This window comes from Salmo salar, chromosome ssa10, assembly GCF_905237065.1.
Source record: "Salmo salar chromosome ssa10, Ssal_v3.1, whole genome shotgun sequence".
Taxonomy (NCBI): Eukaryota; Metazoa; Chordata; class Actinopteri; order Salmoniformes; family Salmonidae; genus Salmo; species Salmo salar.
In genome coordinates this window covers 36,143,210-36,166,086 of record NC_059451.1, presented here as the reverse complement: position 1 = coordinate 36,166,086, position 22,877 = coordinate 36,143,210, and the positions used below count along the sequence as shown (strand labels likewise).

The following is a 22,877-nucleotide window of genomic DNA, read 5'->3' as shown; positions in this document are numbered from 1 at the left end:
TTGATTACTTACCACCCCTTAACCAACAATGCAGTTTTAAGAAAAAGAAGTGTTAAGTAAAAAATAAAAAGAACAAATAACAAATAATTAAAGAGCAGCAGTAAAATAACAGTAGTGTGGCTATATGCAGGGGGTACTGGTACAGAGTCAATGTGCGGGGGTACAGTTTAGTCAAGGTAATTGAGGTCATATGTAAATGTAGGTAGGGTTAAAGTGACTATGCATAGATAATAAACAATGAGTAGCAGCAGCATGAAAGAGGGGGGGACAATGCAAATAGTCTGGGTAGCCATTTGATTAGCTGTTCAGGAGTCTTATGGCTTGGGGTGGAAGCTGTTAAGAAGCCTTTTGGACCTAGACTTGGCACTCCGGCACCGCTTGCCGTGCGGTAGCAGAGAGAACAGTGTATGACTAGGGTGACTGGAGTCTTTGACAATTTTTAAGGCCTTCCTCTGACACCGCCTGGTATAGAGGTCCTGGAACAGTAAAGGAGATATGTGGAGTGTGACTTCACTGAAGAAAGAGAAAGGAACAAATATTACTAGAGTTTAACTCTCTCTTGTCCTGGTATTGGAAGAAGGTAGACAGAGTAGTAGGGCATGTCTCTGTTTTTTTGCCTCTTTCATTGTAGGTTGCCAGAACTTGGCACTCTTCTTCTTACTAAAAAAAATTAAAAAAACTAAGCGAGTGGGTTTGAGTTGAGTCCTTTATTCACTGCAAGTTTAGCTAAAAGCCCTGATCTCTGTCCCCACATGTTTTCTGGAAGGATATGAGTTACTTGATATCCTCTTATTTTGAAGTACATTATCAGGTTCATTATCATCACCACCACACATGACGTGTCACTTTCTCTGCAGTTAACAATCTATAAGCTTCCCTTCCTCTCCCTCCCTCATCTTAAGTAGGAGCAGGGATGTTAGTGAGTTAGCTGAAGGCTTCCAGGTGGTGTCTCTCATCTCACCGCCCTACTCTCCCCAGTCTGGGACCCACCTTTCCCCCCTCAATTCCCCTCAGATAAGTTGTGCTGACAGGCCACGTCGGCTAAGCCCCACCGTCGGAAAGTTTCTTTGGAAAATATCAGCAAAGTATTCTTCCAAAGTAACAGGCCCTCCTCAGTCTGAACACTAAATTACAGATATCATTTGCCTTAGATCACGCACACAGTCACATATTGATATTTTCACGCTTGTTTTTTCACCTTGGGTCTCAGCTCTGGAAGTTGGGACTTGGCTAACGAATGGAAAGAGAGTACTGTTGTTGGTTGTGGTTAGCGTCATTGCTGCTGTGTAGAGGATTAAGGGACTCATCACATTTACCACAAGGGTTTCCCCTCCACAATGTGATGCACTGTTATGTATGAGTTGGAAGGTGCCTTTCTTTTCTTTTGTGTACGTGGGAGAAACACTCTCGTGTTAAAACACATGCGTACTAAACTTTTTATTAATTTCATGTCATGGTATCTTCCATTTTCTTGACAAAATTACCTGTTGTCCACACTGCTTGATTAACTATTACAACAATTAAAATAAACTATATTTCAATTGTTCTACTGTATAAATAACAATATATTTCTTGAGCTGGTGGGCGAGCTCTGCTTAGTGGCAGTTAGTCAGATGTGTAGTTCCTCTCTCATGGGGTTCTAGTGGAGGCTGATCTGAAGTCTTCCTTAAACAGAGGACTTTATTCACCAGCAGCATATTTTATCCCCTTTGTACTCAGTCTCATTATTAACTAGCCAGCGTCTTGTCGAAGGCCAGGGTCTCTCCCCTCACAGGGTCATTTGCGTGTGTTAATACGTGTGGGGGCAAAGCGGCAAGACATTTGACGTCATGTCATTCTTCTCGGGCCACGAGACGAGGAGGTCCACTGGAATGTGGTCTCCTCATTTGGGTCTATGTGAAAGTAGCTGTGTGTGTGTGAAAATATATGTGTTTGTGTGTGTAAAAGTAGTTGCCCTCTCTAGTTGCCTCTCAGGCTCCATTAAAATGTAAAGACCTGCCTTTCTTTTCTATTCATACTGGCCTCGCCGGCAACCAGCTGCTTCTCCTAACCCATCAGTCATAATGATGTACATGTATATAACATAATAACAAAAGTATTCATATGACTATAACACTAGGCAGCTAGCGCCACAGAGTGAGTGATACACCACATGGCCAAAAGTATGGGTACACCAGCTCGTCGAACTTCTCATTCCAAAATCATGGGCATTAATATGGAGTTGGTCCCCCCTTTGCTCCTATAACAGCCTCCACTCTTCTGGGAAGGCTTTCCACTAGATGTTGCAACATTGCTGCGGGGACTTGCTTCCATTCAGCCACGAGTGTTAGTGAGGACGGGCACTGATGCTGGGAGATTAGACCTGGCTCACAGTCGGCGTTCCAATTCACCCCAAAGGTGTTGGATGGGGTTGAGGTCAGGGCTCTGGGCAGGCCAGTCAAGTTCTTCCACACCGATCTCGACAAAACATTTCTGTATGGACCTCACTTTGTGCACTTGGGGCATTATCATGCTGAAACAGGAAAGGGCCTTCCCCAAACTGTTGCCACAAAGTAGCGTTAATATTTCCATTCTCTGGACCTAAGGGGCCTAGCCACACCATAAAAAACAGCCCCACACCATTATTCCTCCTCCACCAAACTTTACAGTTGGCACTAAGCATTGGGGCAGGTAGTGTTTGGCAGTCGCCAAACCCAGATTCGTCTGTCGGGCTGCCAAATAGTGAACGTGTTTCCATTGCTCCAGAGTCCAATGGCGGCGAGTTTTACACCACTCTAGTAGGCGCTTGGCTTTGCGCATGGTGATCTTAGGCTTGCGTGTGTCTGCTTGGCCATGGAAACCCATTTCATGAAGCTCCCGACGAACAGTTCTTGTGCTAAAGTTGCTTCCAGAGGCAGTTTGGAACTCGGTAGTGAGTGTTGCAATCGAGGACAGATGATTTTTACGCACTACGCGCTTCAGCACTCGGCGGTCCCATTCTGTGAGCTTGTGTGGCCTATCACTTCGCGGCTGAGCCATTGTTGCTTATAGACGTTTCCACTTCACAATAACAGCACTTACAGTTGACCGGGACAGCTCTAGCAGAGTTGACATTTTCTGATCTGACTTGTTGGAAAGGTGGCATTCTATGACGGTGCCATGTTGAAAGTCACTGAGCTCTTGAGTACGGGCCATTCTACTGCCAATGTTTGTCAACGATTGCATGGCTGTGTGCTCGATTTCCTACTCCTGTCAGCAATGGGTGAGGCTGAAATAGCCGAATTCACTCACTTCAAAGGTTGTCCACATACTTTTGTATATATAGTGTTTGTTTTGGAGATAATCCCTCAAAACTGTCCTGCTATCGCCATGGCATCCAGAGAACATACAGTATAGTAATCCTATATATTTTAAGTCTTTACTCCTCTTTGCTCCCGTGGAACATAAATCCACCTTTTCATGTTGTAATGACCCCAAATATTATTCTGTTGACTTCACTTGTTCATTTTTCAGGCTATATCTCCATTGGAAGATTACAGTTGGTTTCATTATTTTCTGTAGAACCATGACCTAGATATTTATGTGCTGTGGCTGGATCAATAGGGGTATATGAGGCAGTATATTTAAGCCGTAAAGCTGTATAGGGGCTGCCCTCTGTTTACCCTGATACTCAATCCCTTCCTGCTGCTCATGGTAAAGAACAAACAAGCAGGGGTATGTTTATTCAGTAGATATCACACACCACATTTATTTATTGTGTGTACATGTCTGTCAGGGTTTCCGTTAGGAAAATGTGGCGCTGGACATTTGACCGGCAGCATTTTAAATTTCCCGGACGTTTGAGCACAGTGAAATACAATACGTTATGTTAGCATTTTCTTCTGATATACGGCCCAAAATGCACTAATAAACAGATAGCTTCAGTCGTTATGTCATTAAAATTGTATTCCTGTCCCCAGCATCTACAACCTCTAGCTGCTGATGTAACCTTCACAGGATCTGTATAGGACTTAGAGTCTCAAGAAGTGTTCTTTAATACTTCAAGTGAGGTGGGAGGAAACTTCACATTGGTGGTTTAACTAGACTGGCTTTTCAGCCTTTCTATTGTTGTAAAGTCATTACTAATATGAACAATACAAAGGGCCAGATGAAAGCAGGCTGGGTGGGTGGGTCATTCAGAAAATAAATGGTGTCAGGAACGAGCAGGACAAGTGGCACTCAAGACCTTCACTGGGCCTGAGACCCTGGCTACGAGGCCTGTGTGTGTGTGTCTGAATCTGACTCACACTGGGCCTGAGACCCTGAAAAGAGGCCTGAGACGGGTGGGAGGCTAAGAGGACAGGGGTAGGTGGTTGCTCCTGAGAACGCTGACAAGCCTGGATGAAAGGGCCTGGGGTCTATTTGGCGCCTGTGAGTGATGGGTGAAAGGTCATTGACGTGACCGGGCATTTATTCATTTACAATTCCTGTCTCCTGTTTCAAAAGGCCAAGGGATGAAAAAGCTAAAATATTTTAGATTTATGTTTATGTCACCCTCATTCTTGAATATGCAGTTATATAAAGGTGCCAACGGAAACTTTTTTCTTTCTAAAACAATTCATCATAGTCATTTTTGTTAGCACATACTTAACTCTCCACTAAAGAATAGCATGACTTGGGAGAACTCTTTCTAGTCTCTACACCCTTGAGTCCATACAATGCCTTGCAAAAGTTTTCCGACCCATTGGTTTTCATCACATTTTATTGTGGGATTAAAATGAATTTAATTGTCATTTTTTGTCTACAATACCCAGAAAATACTGTGTAATGTCAAAGTGGAAGAAACATTAAAACAATTGAATTAATAAAAACAAATATAACTGAAAAATATAGTCGTTGCATAAGTATTCAACCCATTTGTTTAGGCAAGGCTAAATTAGTTCAGGAATACAATTGGGCTTAACAAATCACATAAATTACGTTCACTTACTCTATGTGAAATAATAGTGGTTGACATGATTTTTAAACGACTAACTCTTCCTCTGTACCCCATAAATGCAACATCTGTAAGGTTCCTCAGTCAAGTGTTGAATTTCAAGCACATATTCAACTACAAAAACCAGGGAGTTTTTCGATGGGTAACAATAACAAATCAGACATTGAATATCTCTTTAAGCATGGTCCAGTTCATAATTATGCTGTGAATGATGTATTAAACCACCGAGACACCTCCAATATACAGTTACCATGAGGCCATTGGTGATTTTAAAACAGCTACAGAGTTCAATGGCTTTGATGAGAGTGAACTGAGGATGGATCAACAACATTGACAGCGGAGTCAATCACCACCTTCCGTAGACACCTGAAACCCCACCTCTTTAAGGAATACCTGGGATAGGATATAGTAATCCTTCTAACCCCCCCCCCAAAAAAAAAGATATAGATGTACTATTGTAAAGTGGTTGTTCCACTGGATATCAGAAGGTGAATGCACCAATTTGTAAGTCGCTCTGGATAAGAGCGTCTGCTAAATGACGTAAATGTAAATGTAAATTGTAGTGACTCCACAACAATGACCTAAATGACAGAGCAAAAAGAACACAAATATAAAAAATAAAAAAAATATTCCAAAACGTGTATGCAACAAGGCACTAAAGTAATACTGCAAAAAAGCATAGCAAAGGAATACAGTTTTTGGCCTAAATGCAAATCTCTATGATTGAGGCAAATCCAACACAACATATCACATCACTGAGTAACTGCCTCCTTATTGTCAAGCATGGTGATGGCTGCATCATGGTATAGGTATGCAAATACTGATGTAGCTGTACTGATGTAGAAGTTTTTCAGGATTCCACCTCTGGCCTGCTGGCCCCCCTACCTCTGCGGAAGCACAGTTCCCGCTCAGCCCAGTCAAAACTGTTCGCTGCTCTGGCACCCCAATGGTGGAACAAGCTCCCTCACGACGCCAGGACAGCGGAGTCAATCACCACCTTCCGGAGACACCTGAAACCCCACCTCTTTAAGGAATACCTGGGATAGGATAAAGTAATCCTTCTAACCCCCCCCCCAAAAAAAGAAAAAGATATAGATGTACTATCGTAAAGTGGTTGTTCCACTGGATATCATAAGGTGAACGCACATATTTGTAAGTCGCTCTGGATAAGAGTGTCTGCTAAATGACGTAAATGTAAATGTAAATGTAAAAAGAAACGGGATAGGGCAAAGCGCAGGCAAAATCCGAGAGCAAAATCTGCTTTACACCAGACACTGGGAGAGGAATTCACTATTCTGCAGGACAATATCCTACAACACAAGGACAAATCTACAGTGGAGTTGCTTACCAAGAAGACCGTGAATGTTCCTAAGTGGCCAAGTTACAGTTTTGACTTAAATCTGCTTGAAATACTATGGCAAGACTATGGCAACACTTGAACATTGATGTCTGCCGTGATCCACAACATTTTGACAGAGCTTGAAGAATTTTTAAAAGAATAATAGAATAATATTACATAATCCAGGTGTGCAAAGCTCTTAGAGACTTACCCAACAAGACTCACAGCTGTAATTGCTGCCAAATGTGTTTCTAACATGTGTTGACTCAGGGAGCTGAATACTTACGCAACGACTATATTTTATTTATTTTATTTTTGATTAAATCTTCTTTAAAAAGTGTATTTCTTCCACTTTGACCCTACAGAGTATTTTGTGTCGATTGTTGACCAAAAATTACAGTTAAAACCATTTTAATCCCACTTTGAAAAAAAACACTGTGAAGAAATCCAAGGGGTGTGAATACTTTTGAATTAATCCATCTCAGTACATACCGTTTCTGCAACTGCTATGCCTGTGTATAAAATCAAAACAGGAAGCCATTCCTAGACTGGGCCTGTCTGTTTATTATCACTTGATAGAAAGATGGGTCCCGATTTGGAGTGACGGTTTCAGTCCTAGGTCAATAGCTCAATTGTCACTGTTCTTTTTATGGACACAGATGTAGGATTTATGACTAGTATCCACACCTGGTAACACACTTGGAGATGGAACAAAGATTCATTTAAATATTTTTCTCCCGATTACTGTTTTATCCCCCTTATGTAAATGTTATTCAGTAATGCGATCAAGTTATTCAGTCATGCAATCAAGCTTCGCATTAGCGAATACAATTTTGTCTGATCAGATTGATTCATCAAATAAGGGATTGTTTGTGTGATGCTGGACCGTGGACAGGTTTGTGGGACTTTTGATCTCAGATTTCACACTTTGATGAAAAGGTTTTATGACTTTCCTGACTGACTGCAGTGCCGCCCCCATCTCCCACTTCCTCCCCCCGTCCTCCCCTGTCAACCACTCTTCTCCCCCACCTCTTCTCCTCGTCCTCCCCCATGTCTCCCCCTTCCTACCAACGTCCTGCCTCCCGTGCTTCCACATTTTACAGGCTCATATTGGTTCATGATGAATCCATATTTCATAGCTAGCAGACAGAATGAATAAAGCTAGTACTATCCTTATGAAAGGCTTTATTCGCTTCCTGTATTTGTGCCCTCTGGCTAACTCAGCGCTGACTGAGTTACTGTTAGTGTCAGCACTGCGGGCCTAGTGATTGTGTCGTTCCAAACTAAAGCCCCTTAGAAAAACATGACAGGGCAGAATATTGCTCTCCCTAAACTGGTTTGCGTGTTCTGCGGACCCTGAGAATCTCTGCTAGGAGACAAGGACCAATGATTGGAGGATTGAGATAATACCTTAGTCCATATGGGAACTGAGATACCACAGGTTTAATGGATAGAACTACACATATTGACATAGTGGCCCCACCAATCCCCTGTCTATTACATGTATTTTCCTGTAATCAATCCTGCCTTATGATGTCTTTGTGTAATTGAACAAACATGTTTTAAAACCCGTTTGTCTTTATTTGGGAATGTGTACAGGATACAGCATGTATTCTGATATAGGCAGTGCACAGCCAGCGTCATCTATATTGTGAAACACACTGTTTAAGAATTAAAACTGTGTAAAAGTATCTCCCTCTGAAAAAATATACAATAGTCTACTGCTGAGGGATGCTGGAAATAAGACACGTGCACTTGTCTGTCTCTGAGTGTGTGAGTGTGTTTATGCGTGCACATGTTGTGTGTGTGTAGTGCATTGGGGAAGGGTCTTTTTGTTTCTTATCGGAATTGGCTTTGTGGGAAAATCAGATATGTTCCTAACAGGCACATGGAATGACATCACATCCTGTAGCAAAGTCTTTGAATGTCACCAGCAGCATGTTGTAGCAACAGAGTGCATTTCTTGGAATCTAATCAGTGGCTGCATCCTTAAATGGCATTATATTCTCTATATAGTACACTATTTTTGGCCTGGGCCTATAGGACTAGGGAATAGGGTGTTATTTGGAACACTTCCAGGGTGTTTAAATGCGTCATAAGTCGGTTGGCTTGGAGATTATTTCTACAGTATCTGAGATTTAACTATCATTTTGAGTTTCTATACGCTTCCTGACTCTACTAACCCTTTTGAGAGCGATCCCGATACTGTATATCCACGTTCCTCGTTCCCTAGCCTTCAACATCAGTGTAATAATCAAAGCACTCAATGAGCCTTTACTACAGAATCTATTTCTATTTTAGTTCACATATACAGCTTCTGAGTAGAGACTGCTAATACTTTGACCACCTGATATAAAAACTGAACTGTAATTCACAAAAGAGGCATAACCAGAACTGCAGACTTCAGTAGGTATTGTAAGGGGCAGAATAGAGACTGGGAGATTGAAAAGTACATCAGTTCTGTTACTGGCTGTCCGTGCTTCTCAACTCCCACATCATCAGATAGGTTAAGTGGAGTAATAAGGAGTTATACTCATCTGAGTCAGAGTGCATTTTATCTTTCAGTGTCAGTGCCTCCCCCATTCCTGATCTCTCTCTCTCTCTCTCTCTCTCTCTCTCTCTCACTCTCTCTCACTCTCGCTCTCTGTTTCTCTCCTCTTTCTTGTTCTGTCCCTCTCTCTCTCTAAACTCCTAGTTTGACGTGTAAAAATGTGAATGCCTGTGGTTTCTACCCTGTGTAAATTCAGTAACCTAAACCGTCGTCATCTGCTCTTGAGAACTTTCCCAGTATTACTATAAGAACCCAGTAAATTCAGCAACCTAAACTTAATCTACTCTCTCAAAGGACTTTCCCAGTATTACTATAAGAACCCAGTAAATTCAGCAACCTAAACTTAATCTACTCTCTCTGAGGCCTTTCGCAGTAGTACCACTATATAACCCAGTCAGCGTTTTCGTTCAGCCTGCTTCCAAATGGCACCCTATCCCCTTTATAGTGCACTGCTTTTGACCAGGGCCCACAGAGCCCCTTGACTCACTCTGACAGCCCTCCCCTGCTATCTACAATATATACTGTAGGAGAGAGAGAAAGGGCAGTGTGTGTGTCAAAGGCACAGCGGGCTATCAGCTCTTTTTCATTTTCTCTGGCATCTAATTTGGCCGCGAAGCATGTGTGCGGGTGGCTTATTCGTCTTCCTCCACTCAAAGGACTTAATTGAAACTATGGCTCATGCTGAAACTTATTACAAATGCCTTTTCAAGACTGACTGCCCCATGACGCCAAATGGCCTTGAGTAACATTTGTATTTTAGCAAATGGTTTCAGGAATGGTTTATTGCCGTTACCCATCATACATAGTTGAACCTTCCACAAGATAAGATACCATATCGTCACTGTCTGATGAAAACCTCTTATCTCCAAAAACAGAGACTTTTCTGATAAATTACCATATTTCCCCATTAACGAACACACAATTATAAAACTTCAGAAGTTATTTTGAATACATTTTCTTGGTCCTAGAGTCATGAAATGTCCAGAGGACATTGAGGGTAGTTACTGCTTTCAATAAATAAATAAATATTGACATTTGTAAAAATTGACAGCAAAAATATATATATCCAAATTTGATAGGAAAGATAGAATACCGTTATGAATACAGGTTAACAGGATGTATATATGAACAAGTAGGTTAATAGCTTATAGGTGTAAAAGTTGTGGCCTGGTGTGTCTGTGCTCTCTTTAAACAGGTGCATGTGGGAGTGAAAGACAAAGGCATGGCATTTCCAGCCAGAAAGTTGAGGTAGCAGCAGAAACGAGTGGCAAAGACACCTTGTACAGTATGTCGACCATCATTGGCAATACATCCTGTCTAGAACTGAGATGTTATCCTTCTGTTACTTTGATTACACGTTTATCAAATCATTATTTCCTAGCATGCTAGCCTGGGGAAACATTCTAAATTAGTCAGTTTTATAGAAACCTATCTGATGTCAAACTGGTGAGGTACACAGAAACTGTCTTCTGTGGTTTTTGAGTATTTATTTATAGGATAGTTTTGTGTTTTTGTTGTCGTTTATTATGATTTTTACTTAGTTATCCTGGCTGTAACTAGGTCTGGGTGGTGAGGATAGTAGGATATTGATGTTGAGTCTGTGGGTCCAGAACATGCAGGACCAGACCAGGCTGTCTGTACTTACACAGGTGTGCTCTATCCCATGCGCTGCTCTCTTGCAGGGTTCTGTCTGTCTCATCTTTCTCAGGATCCAGACTGAGACAGGAAGAGACACTCCTGTGGGAACCAGTCTCGCCTGGTGTGGTGGTTTGCCTGACGAGAGCAGTTAGTCCCCAAGGCCCCCGAATAAAGGGTGCTTGAACATTGATGGATATAATCATATCCTAGACATGAAATAAAATCAGAATTTTCTTCAATTGCTGTTATTGTTCTCATTTTTGAACATAATCTGATCAACCAACATTGGCTTCACGCTGAGATTCACAGGTCCTTGACCTTATTTTCCACCAGAAGACGATTAACCATGACCTTATTCTCCCAATCAAAATCCAAGATAAATATTTTGCTGTGAAGGTAGACATCACAGACGGAATATCACTTGTTACTATCAGATATGACTGGATCTGCTGGGCTTAGGTCTTGGAGGTGTCTGCTCTGCAGTGTGTATAGTCTGTCTAGTAAAGTGTCTGGTGGGCTCTCTAGGCCGGGTTGATTTTTCATGCAGAGTGAACAACAGCTTCTCTCATTCCTCTCCTGTGGGCGTTAGTCCGGCTCAGCCTGGCCAGAGGGCCTAGCAGCTGCTGGACAGGACCTCTCTGTACTCCCTCTGCTGTGGAGAGAAGAAACACAGAGAGGAGAGAGAGAGAGAGGGGGAAAGAGGGGGGAGAGAGGAAGAGAGACAGGGAGAGAGAGAGAGGTATGGACAGGGGGAGAGGTGACAGAAGAGACAAAGCTGTTCAAGTCTTTTTTTTCTCCTCTCCCCCCTCTCCATGGAGGCTGCAGACTATGATGACCATACCAGATGTGCAGGATTAGATTCCAGTTGGTTTCAGCTACACAGAAAAATATCAATAATACCAGATATTATGGCTATAATAGAGGATTGTTGTATAAGTACAGTGCCTTCAGAAATTATTCATACCCCTTGACTTATTCCACATTTTGTTGTGTTACAGCCTGAATTCAAAATGTATTATATACATTTTTTCTCACCCATCTACACACAATACCCCATAATGGCAAAGTGAAAACATGTTTTTAGAAATGATAGCAAATGTATTGAAAATTAAATACATAAATATGTAATTTACACAAGTATTCACACCTCTGAGTCATTACATGTTAGAATCACCTTTGGCAGTAATTACAGCTGTAAGTCTTTCTGGGTAAGTCTCTAAGAGCTTTGCATACATGGATTGTACAATAATTGCAAAATATTCTTTAAAAACGTCTTCAAGCTCTGTCAAGCTGGTTGTTGATCATTGCTAGACAGCCATTTTCAAGGTCTTGCCGATTCAAGACAATTTAAGTAAAAACTGTAAATAGGCCACATAGGAACATTCAATGTCGTCTTGGTAAGCAACTCCAGTGTATATTTGGTCTTCTGTTTTTAGGTTATTGTCCTGCTGAAAGGGGAATTTGTCTCTGAACCAGGTTTTCCTCTAGGATTGTGCTTAGCTCTTAGCATAAAGTTAATTTCTTTGCCACATTTTTTGCACTTTTACTTTAGTGCCTTATTGCAAACAAGATGCATGTTTTGGAATATTTTTGCACAGACTTCATTCTTTTCACTGTGTCTTTTAGGCTAGGTTTGTGGAGTAACTACAATGTTGTTGATCCATCCTCAGTTTTCTCCTATCACAGCCATTAAACTCTGTAGCTGTTTAATCTCTGAGCGTTTTCCTTCCTCTCCGGCAACTGAGTTAGGAATGATCCTTGTAGTGGCTGGGTGCATTGTATATGTCTATTAAAGTTCCTTTGTGTAAATATATAAACTAAGTTCCATATTGTAAATGTCCAATAGACATCGTTGTTGTAATAATGTTGTAAATATGGCAGGCCCATAAATGAATATATAATACACAAATAATCAGAGTTGTTGTCTGAGTTTAGTTTAGGGGAAAGTATGGCCCTATTGTTGCTCAATCCCATCTCAGTCAAAACCATTTTGTCCTGATATGATTTTGAACTCGATACCGATGATTCCATTATTCTTTGGGATGGAAACAGTGTCTTTGTTTATTACCCACAGCTCCATTTGTGTTTCAGGGTTATAAAACAAATGTTTGGTTTCCTTCCATTATTTTCAAAATCTTCTGTATTCTTTTTTTCCAACACGCTTTTATTTTCTCTGTATAGCCCTTTTTTCCAGGAAGTTAAATAAAGAAACAACATCACTGCCCGACAAGTAGCGTCATTTCTTAGCTGTCTTCTAAAAAGGACAAATTATTTGTCTGTCTGGCAGGTGGGGTGGTTGTTATTTCACAATGTGTGGTGTGGAGGGAAAAGTGAGTTTGAGTGCTGTGAGATTAGGACTGAAGGGTTAGGTGTGATGACTGGAGAGAGAGGGACCGGCGTGTACTCCTTGGGGAGGAGTACCACAACAAGGTTTTGCCATTAAGGTTTTGCAGTTTTTTTTTCCTTGACTCCAGGCATCCGTCACTGTGTTTTTGAATCATCAATCACATCAAAGTAGATCTCCTATGGGTTGTATGGGGAAGGGATTCACTAGCCCCAGGAGACAGCAGCTGTAGGAAGAGAGAATAGGTTAAAGACATCTGTCAGAGGCTCTCAAGGTCTCTCTCAGGAGAGACAAGAGAGACAATAGTAAAGCATTTCTGTCCTCACAACACACAGATAGGAAGGTATGTCATGTCTCAGGCTTTGTGCGGATCACACGTGTGTGTGTGTGTGTGTGTGTGTGTGTGTGTGTGTGTGTACTGCAAAACAATAACAGTCTGTTCTCAGAGAGAAACCTACCTCTAGCAACCCACTGTAGCAACCCACTTGTGAGGTACAGTATTTTTGTCAGAGACAGGGGAGTTTTAAAGTTGTTATCTCCCCTGTCTTTCATTTTCTCTTTTAATTATTTCCAAATGTTCCCCCTGATCGCTATCGGCAACTATAGCGTGTTTATCATGCAGTGTTTGAAACCTGGGCGGGCCTATGCTGGCTGGTTGGCCCAAGAAATGTCTGTGAGGCCGTTGGGCAGAGTAGAGTGTAGGGACTGACCTGCAAGAGGAAAGTCTGGCCACAGCTTGTCCACTGAGACACAGTTTCTCTAATGGAAAAGGCCTGTCCAACACCTTGCACAAAACATCAGGGCTGTGTGTGTATGTGTGTGTGTCAGTTTAACAGTGTGTGTGTGTGTGTGTGTGTGTGTGTGTGTGTGTGTGTGTGTGTGTGTGTGTGTGTGTGTGTGTGTGTGTGTCAGTGTAAGCATGTGTGTGTATGTGTATGTGTGTGTCAGTGTAAGAGTGTGTGTGTGTTTAAGTGTGTAAAATTACTAAAGTTAAAGTAAAATAATGTTTACGCTGTAGATACATGTCAGATAGTGGCAGTTTAACCTTGTAGCCCACCTGAAAGCTTGTGGCAAGTGGCATGCGTTCCTTGTGCACATGGCTAAGCCTATGCCCTGATGTAATAGCGGTCCACAGAGCAATGTGATTAGCTGGTTGATGTGCTGATGAGCTTACTATTGTGACTATGATGATGTGCTGATGAGTTTACCATTGTGACCATGATGATGTGTTGATGAGCTTACCAATTTGACCATGATGATGTGCTGATGAGCTTACCATTGTGACCATGATGATGTGTTGATGAGCTTACCAATTTGACCATGATGATGTGCTGATGAGCTTACCATTGTGACCATGATGATGTGCTGATGAGCTTACCATTGTGACCATGATGATGTGCTGATGCGCTTACCATTGTGACCATGATGATGTGCTGATGAGCTTACCATTGTGACCATGATGATGTGCTGATGAGTTTATAAGCATGGTATGATCTGAGTTTAAATCCAAGCTCTCCAAACACTCACTGCAGCCTGATCTGTAAGTGAGGGACAAATGTGCTTTTCCAGGCCAGCAGACCAAACCCAGAAACCCAGCCGGTCCCCCAGCCCCCTACCAGGCCTCCCAGACAGACTGGGTCTTAGTGTCCTCTCCCAGGTTGCGTGCCAAATAGCACTCTATTTCCTATATATTGCACTGCTTTTATACTACTTTTATAGTGCACTATATAGGGAATATGATGCTATTCGGGACATAACCCTGGTCTGACCACGCTGGGGCTTGGCTCTGCATGACTGACAGGTCTCACTGGTCCTACTGTTCCTCTCCATGACAGCCATGGATGGATGGATGGATGGATGGATGGACAGTAGTGAGAGGAAAGGGGCAGACGGCCCTATTTTTGGACCACTGCCCTCAGACTAACTATAATCTATGGCAGTCTTGATATTTAGTTGTTGCCTATTTATTATAATTTATTATGATTGACTTTAGCTACCTAAAGCATTATCTTCCGTTTTTAGTAATATACAGGACCTCACAATGTTACCTGCACCACTATTAGGCTAATCAGCTTAGAGTAAAATGAAAGATAGAAAAAGCGAGATTCTGATCCAGAGAGAGAGAAAACGGAATCCCACAACCTCCAACATAATATGACCTTGTTAGGATAGCCCTTCAAGGAAGTTTTGTTAACAAGTGTGCTCGTTATGTTCAACTGCTTGACCCCTGTTATAGTCCATCCGTTCTTGTTGTACTCTAAGTCCAAGTTCACCAGTCTCTCTGTGCAGCAGGGCACCAGTGGGAGTGAAACACACACACGCACACACACACACACACACTGTAGACCAATCTAACAGGCTTCTCACAGGAACACCTCCAGCGCCACATCTCCACAGCAACTTCTATAACTGACCACAGTCATAATGGCTAACTATGGGCTGTCCAGAGACAAGAGCACTAAAGTGTGAAGTGTGGGCCACCCCCTGTAGGGATTAGGGAATTAAGGGAAGGTCAGATCTGAACATTTACGGGAAAAGAGAAAGAGGTAAAAGTGACATAAAGGGGATTATAATGGAGGTCTCTTCGGGTCATCTTGATTATACATCTGGCACCATAACATCCTGTAGAGGGTCAGCTAGACACTGCTTTGTTCAGAGGCAAGGCCAGTCTTGTGTTAGTGGCCTGTTGAGGGTCAGAAAGCGTGGTGCTGCTCTTTGTTGAGAGGCCAGTCTGCTGTTTTAGTAGGCTGTGGACTGGAGAGAATGCCCTACTTTGAGAAGTAGTGAGCTTTGTGCCCAGACAATGTGCGCAGTCACGGTTTTATTTTGCTATTCCCAATTTAAATAATGATTATGTCACTCATTATAGTTGCATGCTGACACTTTATTTACCCTCATCATTCATAACTTGTTCATCAGAGAATTGCTGATTCATACGCTATCTATTTATGGACAGTCTATAAATGATTTACAGAAAATTCATATAAAGTGTTCTCCAGTTTGTTGGACTGAAGCTGCAGTGTGGAACACTTCTTCCATCTGTGCTGTTGACTTTTAAAATGAAGATTATTTAGCTCCACACTGGGGATCTTGGATTCTCAAAAAACCATTTCATGGGTTCCACTCATCTAATTTTTCTCCCCCCCCCCAGGTCCGTTGTCTCGTAGCCCGTGTGAGCTGCTGCCAGTAGGTGTAGGCCACCCGGTGCAGGCTCTGCTGAAGAGCTTCACGGCCCTGTCAGGCTGTGCCTCCCGTGGAACCACGGGTCTACCACAGGAGGTTCACATCATCAACCTGAGGGGCAGCAGCCCTGAGGGGTCAAACGGCACACCTCCAGAGGTCAGTCACCTGTATATAATATAACCACCTATATATAATACAATGTATAACGATATACTGTATATAATATGATGGACCACAGGACACACCTGACCAGAGGTCAGTCACTCACCTGGCTGAGCCAGCCCAGAACACCCACACCTCATATACTGTTTCACACTATCATGCCAAACTCAACCGCACTGTGCAGGCTCAGATATGTCCAATCCAGCATGGTACCAGCAACTATGGTGGATGCATAACTAGGCCAGTGCAATACAGCTCGGCATGGCTCAGTAGTGTGAAAACTACTAGAGAATATGAATTGGTGTGAGATAGAAGTAGCATACCAGGAGTTTTACTATGACTTCAGCAGTGCATGGCTGGACAAACCAAGTCTCAGGCCCTGGGAAGGAACGGCATCAACGACAACATTTTGCAGTCTTCAAGCCTATTTCCTGCAATTCTACACACCTCTGTTTGGGTAAAAAGCTGAGGGCCTGGAGAAATGTAACCACTCTCAAATTCATAGACAGAGCTATATTTATTTATTTTTGATCTGGCCGCAGACCCCCTGCAGTACCTCGGCAGACCCCACTTTGAGAAACCCTGCTGTAGACTGTAGAGTCTCACTCTATCCACACCTGTATATACTGTTATACAGTAACTGTAACCCACAGTGCACAACTCTGTCAGACAGCTAAATATCCAACATGCTCCCAGCATATTGTTTCTACCATAACATAAACATTGATGTCAACAAAAATGCTGGTGTCATTTTGAGTTAAGTGGCCTCAGCAGATGAGCACGTTAAAGAAAATGTCACCTCCTCCAGGTGATAACTCAGTCAGTATCGTTCCATGGGCAGTGTGCCATCCTAAGAAAGTACATAACAGTGTGGGTTGGCTTTCACCTTTCAACAGCTCCATATCAAGTTAATGGATGCTATAATTACTGGTAGGCCTCTCTGGCTGTGAGCTGGGGAGACTCAAGCACTTTCTGGGGAGAGCTGCATAATAAAAAAATGTTTTTGTCATTGCTGAGCAGCAGGGCTGGAGAGTAATGTTGTTAACGAAAGATAGTGGACCCCCTCTTATCAAATTGTACTCGTCCCAGAATAACAGCAGCTTTAACTGAGGAGGTGGTGGTGGGCGGTTGTTGCTCAATGTAGGGGAGATATTACCATACACACTAGTTAGATGTTATCAGCCATGCAGATCTTAGGCTGCAGGCAACCAATCTGAATGCTGTTCTTGACCCTGAGTCATTAAAGACAATAGACCAGAGAACCTTACATGGCCTTTCTTGTGATTTAAAAAAAAAACCCATAAACAATCATTTTTTTTATAGGATAGGTGGTACCTCCCGGTTTCACACCATTTTCTTATTTTTGTGTGCCTATTGATTGAACACTACCCAGGCTTTGGTTATTTGTGTAAAGATGGATGGCTCTCCTGTCTCTCACCACTCTGCACACAGGCCCCCTCTCCCTGTGAGCAGCTCCTTCCATGGTGTATCTGTAGAGTACAATAGAGAACACTGTGTCTGTAGAGTATAGTATGAGGGCATTGACAGACATGGCAGCTCTTCTAGCTCTTAAGCAACTTTGCAGTATTTCATTTTTTTGTGTTATTTCTTACATTATTAGCCCAGAACAGTTTTTGTGTTATTTTATACTGGATGCTATAAAGAACTTTTGGATATCAGAGTGGCGGTAACCCACCAGCAATATGATCAGGAATACGACTTTCCTGAATTGGATCCTTTGTTCGCACCCCCCAGGGCAATTGAACTTATCCCAGAGGCTGCTCCAAAACCTGCCGGCAGAGAAGAGGTATTTGGAGTGGACTTCTATTCCGACTCAGGAGGCGGGCACACCATCTTCCGCTTCCGAGTATGTTACTCACTAATGTTCAATCTCTGGACAATAAAGTTGACGAGCTCAGGGCGAGGATCTCCTTCTAGAGAGACATCAGGGACTGTAACATACTCTGTTTCACGGAATCATGGCTCTCTCCGGATATACTGTCCCCGTCCATACAGCCATCTGGGTTCTCAGTGCATCGCGCAGACAGGAATAAAGAACTCTCCAGGAAGAAGAAGGGTGGTGGTGTATGTTTCATGATTAACCATTCATGGTGTGATTGTGATAAGGTATAAAAACTCAAGTCCTTTTGTTCACCCGACCTAGAATACCTCACAATCAAATGCTGATCATATTACCACCCAAGAGAATTCTCTTCAGTTATAGTCACAGCCATGTATATTCATCCTCAAGCCGATACCACGACGGCCCTCAAGGAACTACCCTGGACTTTATGCAAACTGGAAACCACATATCCTGAGGCTGTATTTATTTTATCTGGGTATTTTAACAAAGCAAATTTGAGGAAAACGCTACCGAAGTTCTGTCAACACATTGACTGTAGTACTCATGCTGGGAAAACACTCAACCACTGCTATTCTCTCTTCCGGGATCCCTACAAGGTCCTCCCCCACCCTCCCTTTGGCAAATCAGATTCCAACTCCATTTTGCTCCTCCATTTCTATACACAGAAACTCAAACAGGAAGTACCCGTGTTAAGGTATATTCAACGCTATTCTGATCAATAGGAATTCATGCTTCAAGATTGTTTTGATCACTCGGACTGGGATATATTCCGGGTCGCCTCGGAGAATAACATTGATGTATACACGGGCACAGTGATGGAGTTCATCAGGAAGTGTATAGGGGATGTTGTTCCCATTGTGACTGTTAAAACCTTCCCAAACTAGAAACCGTGGATAGATGGCAGAATTCGCACTAAACTAAAAGCACAAACCACTGCATTTAACCATGGCAAGGTGACTGGGAATATGGCCTTCCCTCTGTAAGGCAATCAAACAGGCAAAACATCAGTACAGAGACAAAGTGGAGTCGCAATTCAATGGCTCAGACATGAGACATGTGGCAGGGTCTACAGACAATCGCGGACTATGAAGGGAAAACCAGCCAAGTCGCGGACACTGACGTCTAGCTCCCGGACAAGCTAAGCACCTTCTTCGCCGCTTTGAGGATAACACATTGCCATCAATGCGGCCCGCTCCCAAGGAATGTGGGCTCTTGTTCTCTGTGGCCGACGTGGGTAAGACATTTAAGCGTGTTAACCCTCGCAAGGCTGCCGGCCCAGTCCTCAGAGCATGCGCAGACCAGTTGGCTAGAGTGTTTACAGACATATTCAATCTCTCCCTATCCCAGTCTGCTGTCCCCACTTGTTTCAAGATGTCCACCATTGTTCCTCTACCCAAGAAAGCAAAGGTAATAGAACTAAATGACTATCGCCCGTAGCACTCACTTCTGTCATTATGAAGTGCTTTGAGAGGCTAGTTAAGGATCATATCACCTTTACCTTACCTGACACCCTAGACCCACTTCAATTTGCTTACACCCCAGTAGATTCATAGACGATGCAATTGCCATTGCACTGCACACTGCCCTATCCCATCTGGACAAGAGGGATACCTGTGTAAGAATGCTGTTCATTGACTATAGCTCAGCCTTCAACGCCATATTACCCTCCAAGCTCATCATCAAGCTCGGGGCCCTGGGTCTGAACATCGCCCTGTGCACCTGGGCCCTGGACTTTCACCCCAGTTGCACCCAGGTGGTGAAGGTAAGAAACAACACCTCCACTTCACTGATCCTCAACACTGGTGCCCCACAAGGTTGCGTGCTCAGCCCCCTCCTGCACTCACTGTTCACCCATGACTGCATGGCCACACACGTCTCCAACTCAATAATCAAGTTTGCAGACGACACAACCATAGTAGGCCTGATTACCAACAAGGACGAGACAGCCTACAAGGAGTAGGTGAGGGCCCTGGCGGAGTGGTGCCAGGAAAGTAACCTCTCACCCAACGTCAACAAAATTAAGGAGCTGATCGTGGACTTCAGGAGAAAGTAGAGGGAGCACGCCCCTATCCATATTGACGGGACCACAGTGGAGAAGGTGGAAAGCTTCAAATTCCTCAGCATACACACCACTGACAATTTGAAATGGTCCACCCACACAGACAGTGTGGTGAAGAAGGCGTAACAGCGCCTCTTCAACCTCAGGAGGCTGAAGAAATTTGGCTTGGCCCCTAAGACCCTCACAAACTTTTACAGATGCACAATTGAGAGCATCCTGTCGGGCTGTATCACTGCCTGGTACGGCAACTGCACTGCCCACAACCGCAGGGCTCTCCAGAGGGTGGTGCGGTCTGCCCAACGCATCACCGGGGGTATACTGTCTGCCCTTCAGGACACCTACAGCACCCGGAGGAAGGCCAAAAATATCATCAAGGACATCAACCACCCGAGCCACGCCCTGTTCACCCCGCTATAATCCAGAAAGCAAGGTCAGTACAGGTGCATCAAAGTTGGGACCAAGAGACTGAAAAACAGCTTCTATCTCAATGCCCTCAGACTGTTAAATAGCCATCACTAATTGGCTACCACCCGATTACTCAACCCTGCACCTCAAAGGCTTCTGCCCTATATTCATAGACAATGAATCACTGGCCAGTTTAATAATGGAACACTAGTCACATGAATAATGTTTACTTACTGCTTTACTCATCTCATATGTATATACTGTATTCTATTCTACTGTATTTTAGTAAATGCCACTCCGACATTGCTCTTCCAATATTTATATATTTCTTAATTCCATTATTTTACTTTTAGATTTGTGTGTATTGTTGTGAATTGTTAGATATTAATGCAATTTTGGAACTAGGAACACAAGCATTTCGCTACACCCGCAATAACATCTGCTAAATAACTTTATGTGACCAATAAAATTTGATAGTAGAGAACACTGTGTTTGTAGAGTACAGTAGAGAACACTGTATCTGTAGAGTACAGTAGAGAACATTATCTGTAGAGTACAGTAGAGAACACTGTATCTGTAGAGTATAGTAGAGAACATTATCTGTAGAGTACAGTAGAGAACACTATCTGTAGAGTATAGTAGAGAACATTATCTGTAGAGTACAGTAGAGAACACTATCTGTAGAGTATAGTAGAGAACACTATCTGTAGAGTATAGTAGAGAACATTATCTGTAGAGTACAGTAGAGAACACTGTATCTGTAGAGTATAGTAGAGAACATTATCTGTAGAGTACAGTAGAGAACACTGTATCTGTAGAGTATAGTAGAGAACATTATCTGTAGAGTACAGTAGAGAACACTGTATCTGTAGAGTACAGTAGAGAACACTATCTGTAGAGTATAGTAGAGAACACTATCTGTAGAGTACAGTAGAGAACACTGTATCTGTAGAGTACAGTAGAGAACACTATCTGTAGAGTATAGTAGATAGCACGGTATCTGTAGCATCTATCCCCTGCCCTCTTCTGCCCCCATTATAATCAGGGCCCCAGAAAATGGCGTCCGTTCCTTCCCTCCTGGTGCTGACAGGAAGCCAAAGAAAGGCTTGATGGCCAAAACAACGCAGCAGAAGATTGTAAACATCCGTGGTAGATCAGATTGTTGTTGGAGGGCTCTACCCCTGCGTCCCAATTACACCCTATTCCCCTTCATATTGCACTGCTTAGTAGTATATATAGGAAATATATATAGGAAATAGGATGTAATTTGGGACATGGCCATTGTTGTTGGAGAGCTCAGCAACATACAGTAAAACAAAAGCAAAGAAAAGGTTATCTCCCCCAGCTATATTAATGGCTGTGCAGTCAATAAACCCTTTACCCTGGCCTCTGCACTTCTTCACACTGTGAGGAGAGAGAAAAGTAGGCTGTCATCACATTCTTTTATTGCTCAAAATGACATCCCAGCATATTCAAGAGAGGCTTAGCAGTAAATAATTGTTTTAATAACGTCAACTAAAGAAGACACTGAATACTGTTGCACCTGAATCCTCATAGTTGTAGTGTGTCTAGCTGCCTATAGGCCTGAACCCTTCTCTCTTTCAAGGGTTACAGTACAGGTGTTGGATCTTCATTTGACCAGTATTGTCATAGCAAAATAATCCTGCAGCAACAGGATTTTAACGTTTAGTCCATAATGTTGTTTGATCGCAACAAAAGTGTGATCAAATTAAGATCCAACATCTGTATATCAGACTATTGAATGGCAAGAACCTCTGTATGCATTAACATTTTCTCTACCATAAGTCATGGGTGTCAAATGTCTAGACTGCGGACTGAAGGATGTGCTTGTGCTGTGTCAGGATATTTAAGTGTCCCACTCCCTACCCCATCAGTCATGGTAGTGTGAAAAGCAGCATGTCTCGGCCTGCACTGGGGATTTCACTGCTGAGTTAGGCAGACATAAATGTTGCTAAGGCCTGATGCATAGACAAGAACAGAAACTGGGTGTAAGGCAGGGTGTGTTATGTTGAGTCAGTATGCAAATAAAGACATCACTCTGGTGATTGTATCATAACACCTTAGTGTGCCTTGCAGAGATGTTTTTACTTAACCTTTATTTTAACAGGGAAGACATATTACAAATGCGCCCTGTATATACAACATAAATATACACATTATACCCAACCTATATATACTGCTCAAAAAAATAAAGGGAACACTTAAACAACACAATGTAACTCCAAGTCAATCACATTTCTGTGAAATCAAACTGTCCACTTAGGAAGCAACACTGATTGACAATAAATTTCACATGCTGTTGTGCAAATGGAATAGACAACAGGTGGAAATTATAGGCAATTAGCAAGACACCCCTA

General features: G+C 42.7%; 1 protein-coding gene across 3 annotated transcripts in view; it reads left to right on the top strand.

Annotated features, from left to right (window-relative positions):
* LOC106560309 (transforming growth factor beta receptor type 3) overlaps window positions 1–22,877 on the top strand; it is a 162,609-nt gene that overhangs the window by 29,836 nt on the left and 109,896 nt on the right. For all 3 annotated transcript variants that reach the window (XM_045687705.1, XM_045687706.1, XM_045687704.1), the window contains exon 3: window positions 15,978–16,165. In XM_045687705.1, the coding sequence (XP_045543661.1) occupies window positions 15,978–16,165 (188 nt within the window). The remainder of the gene's footprint in view (window positions 1–15,977; window positions 16,166–22,877) is intronic.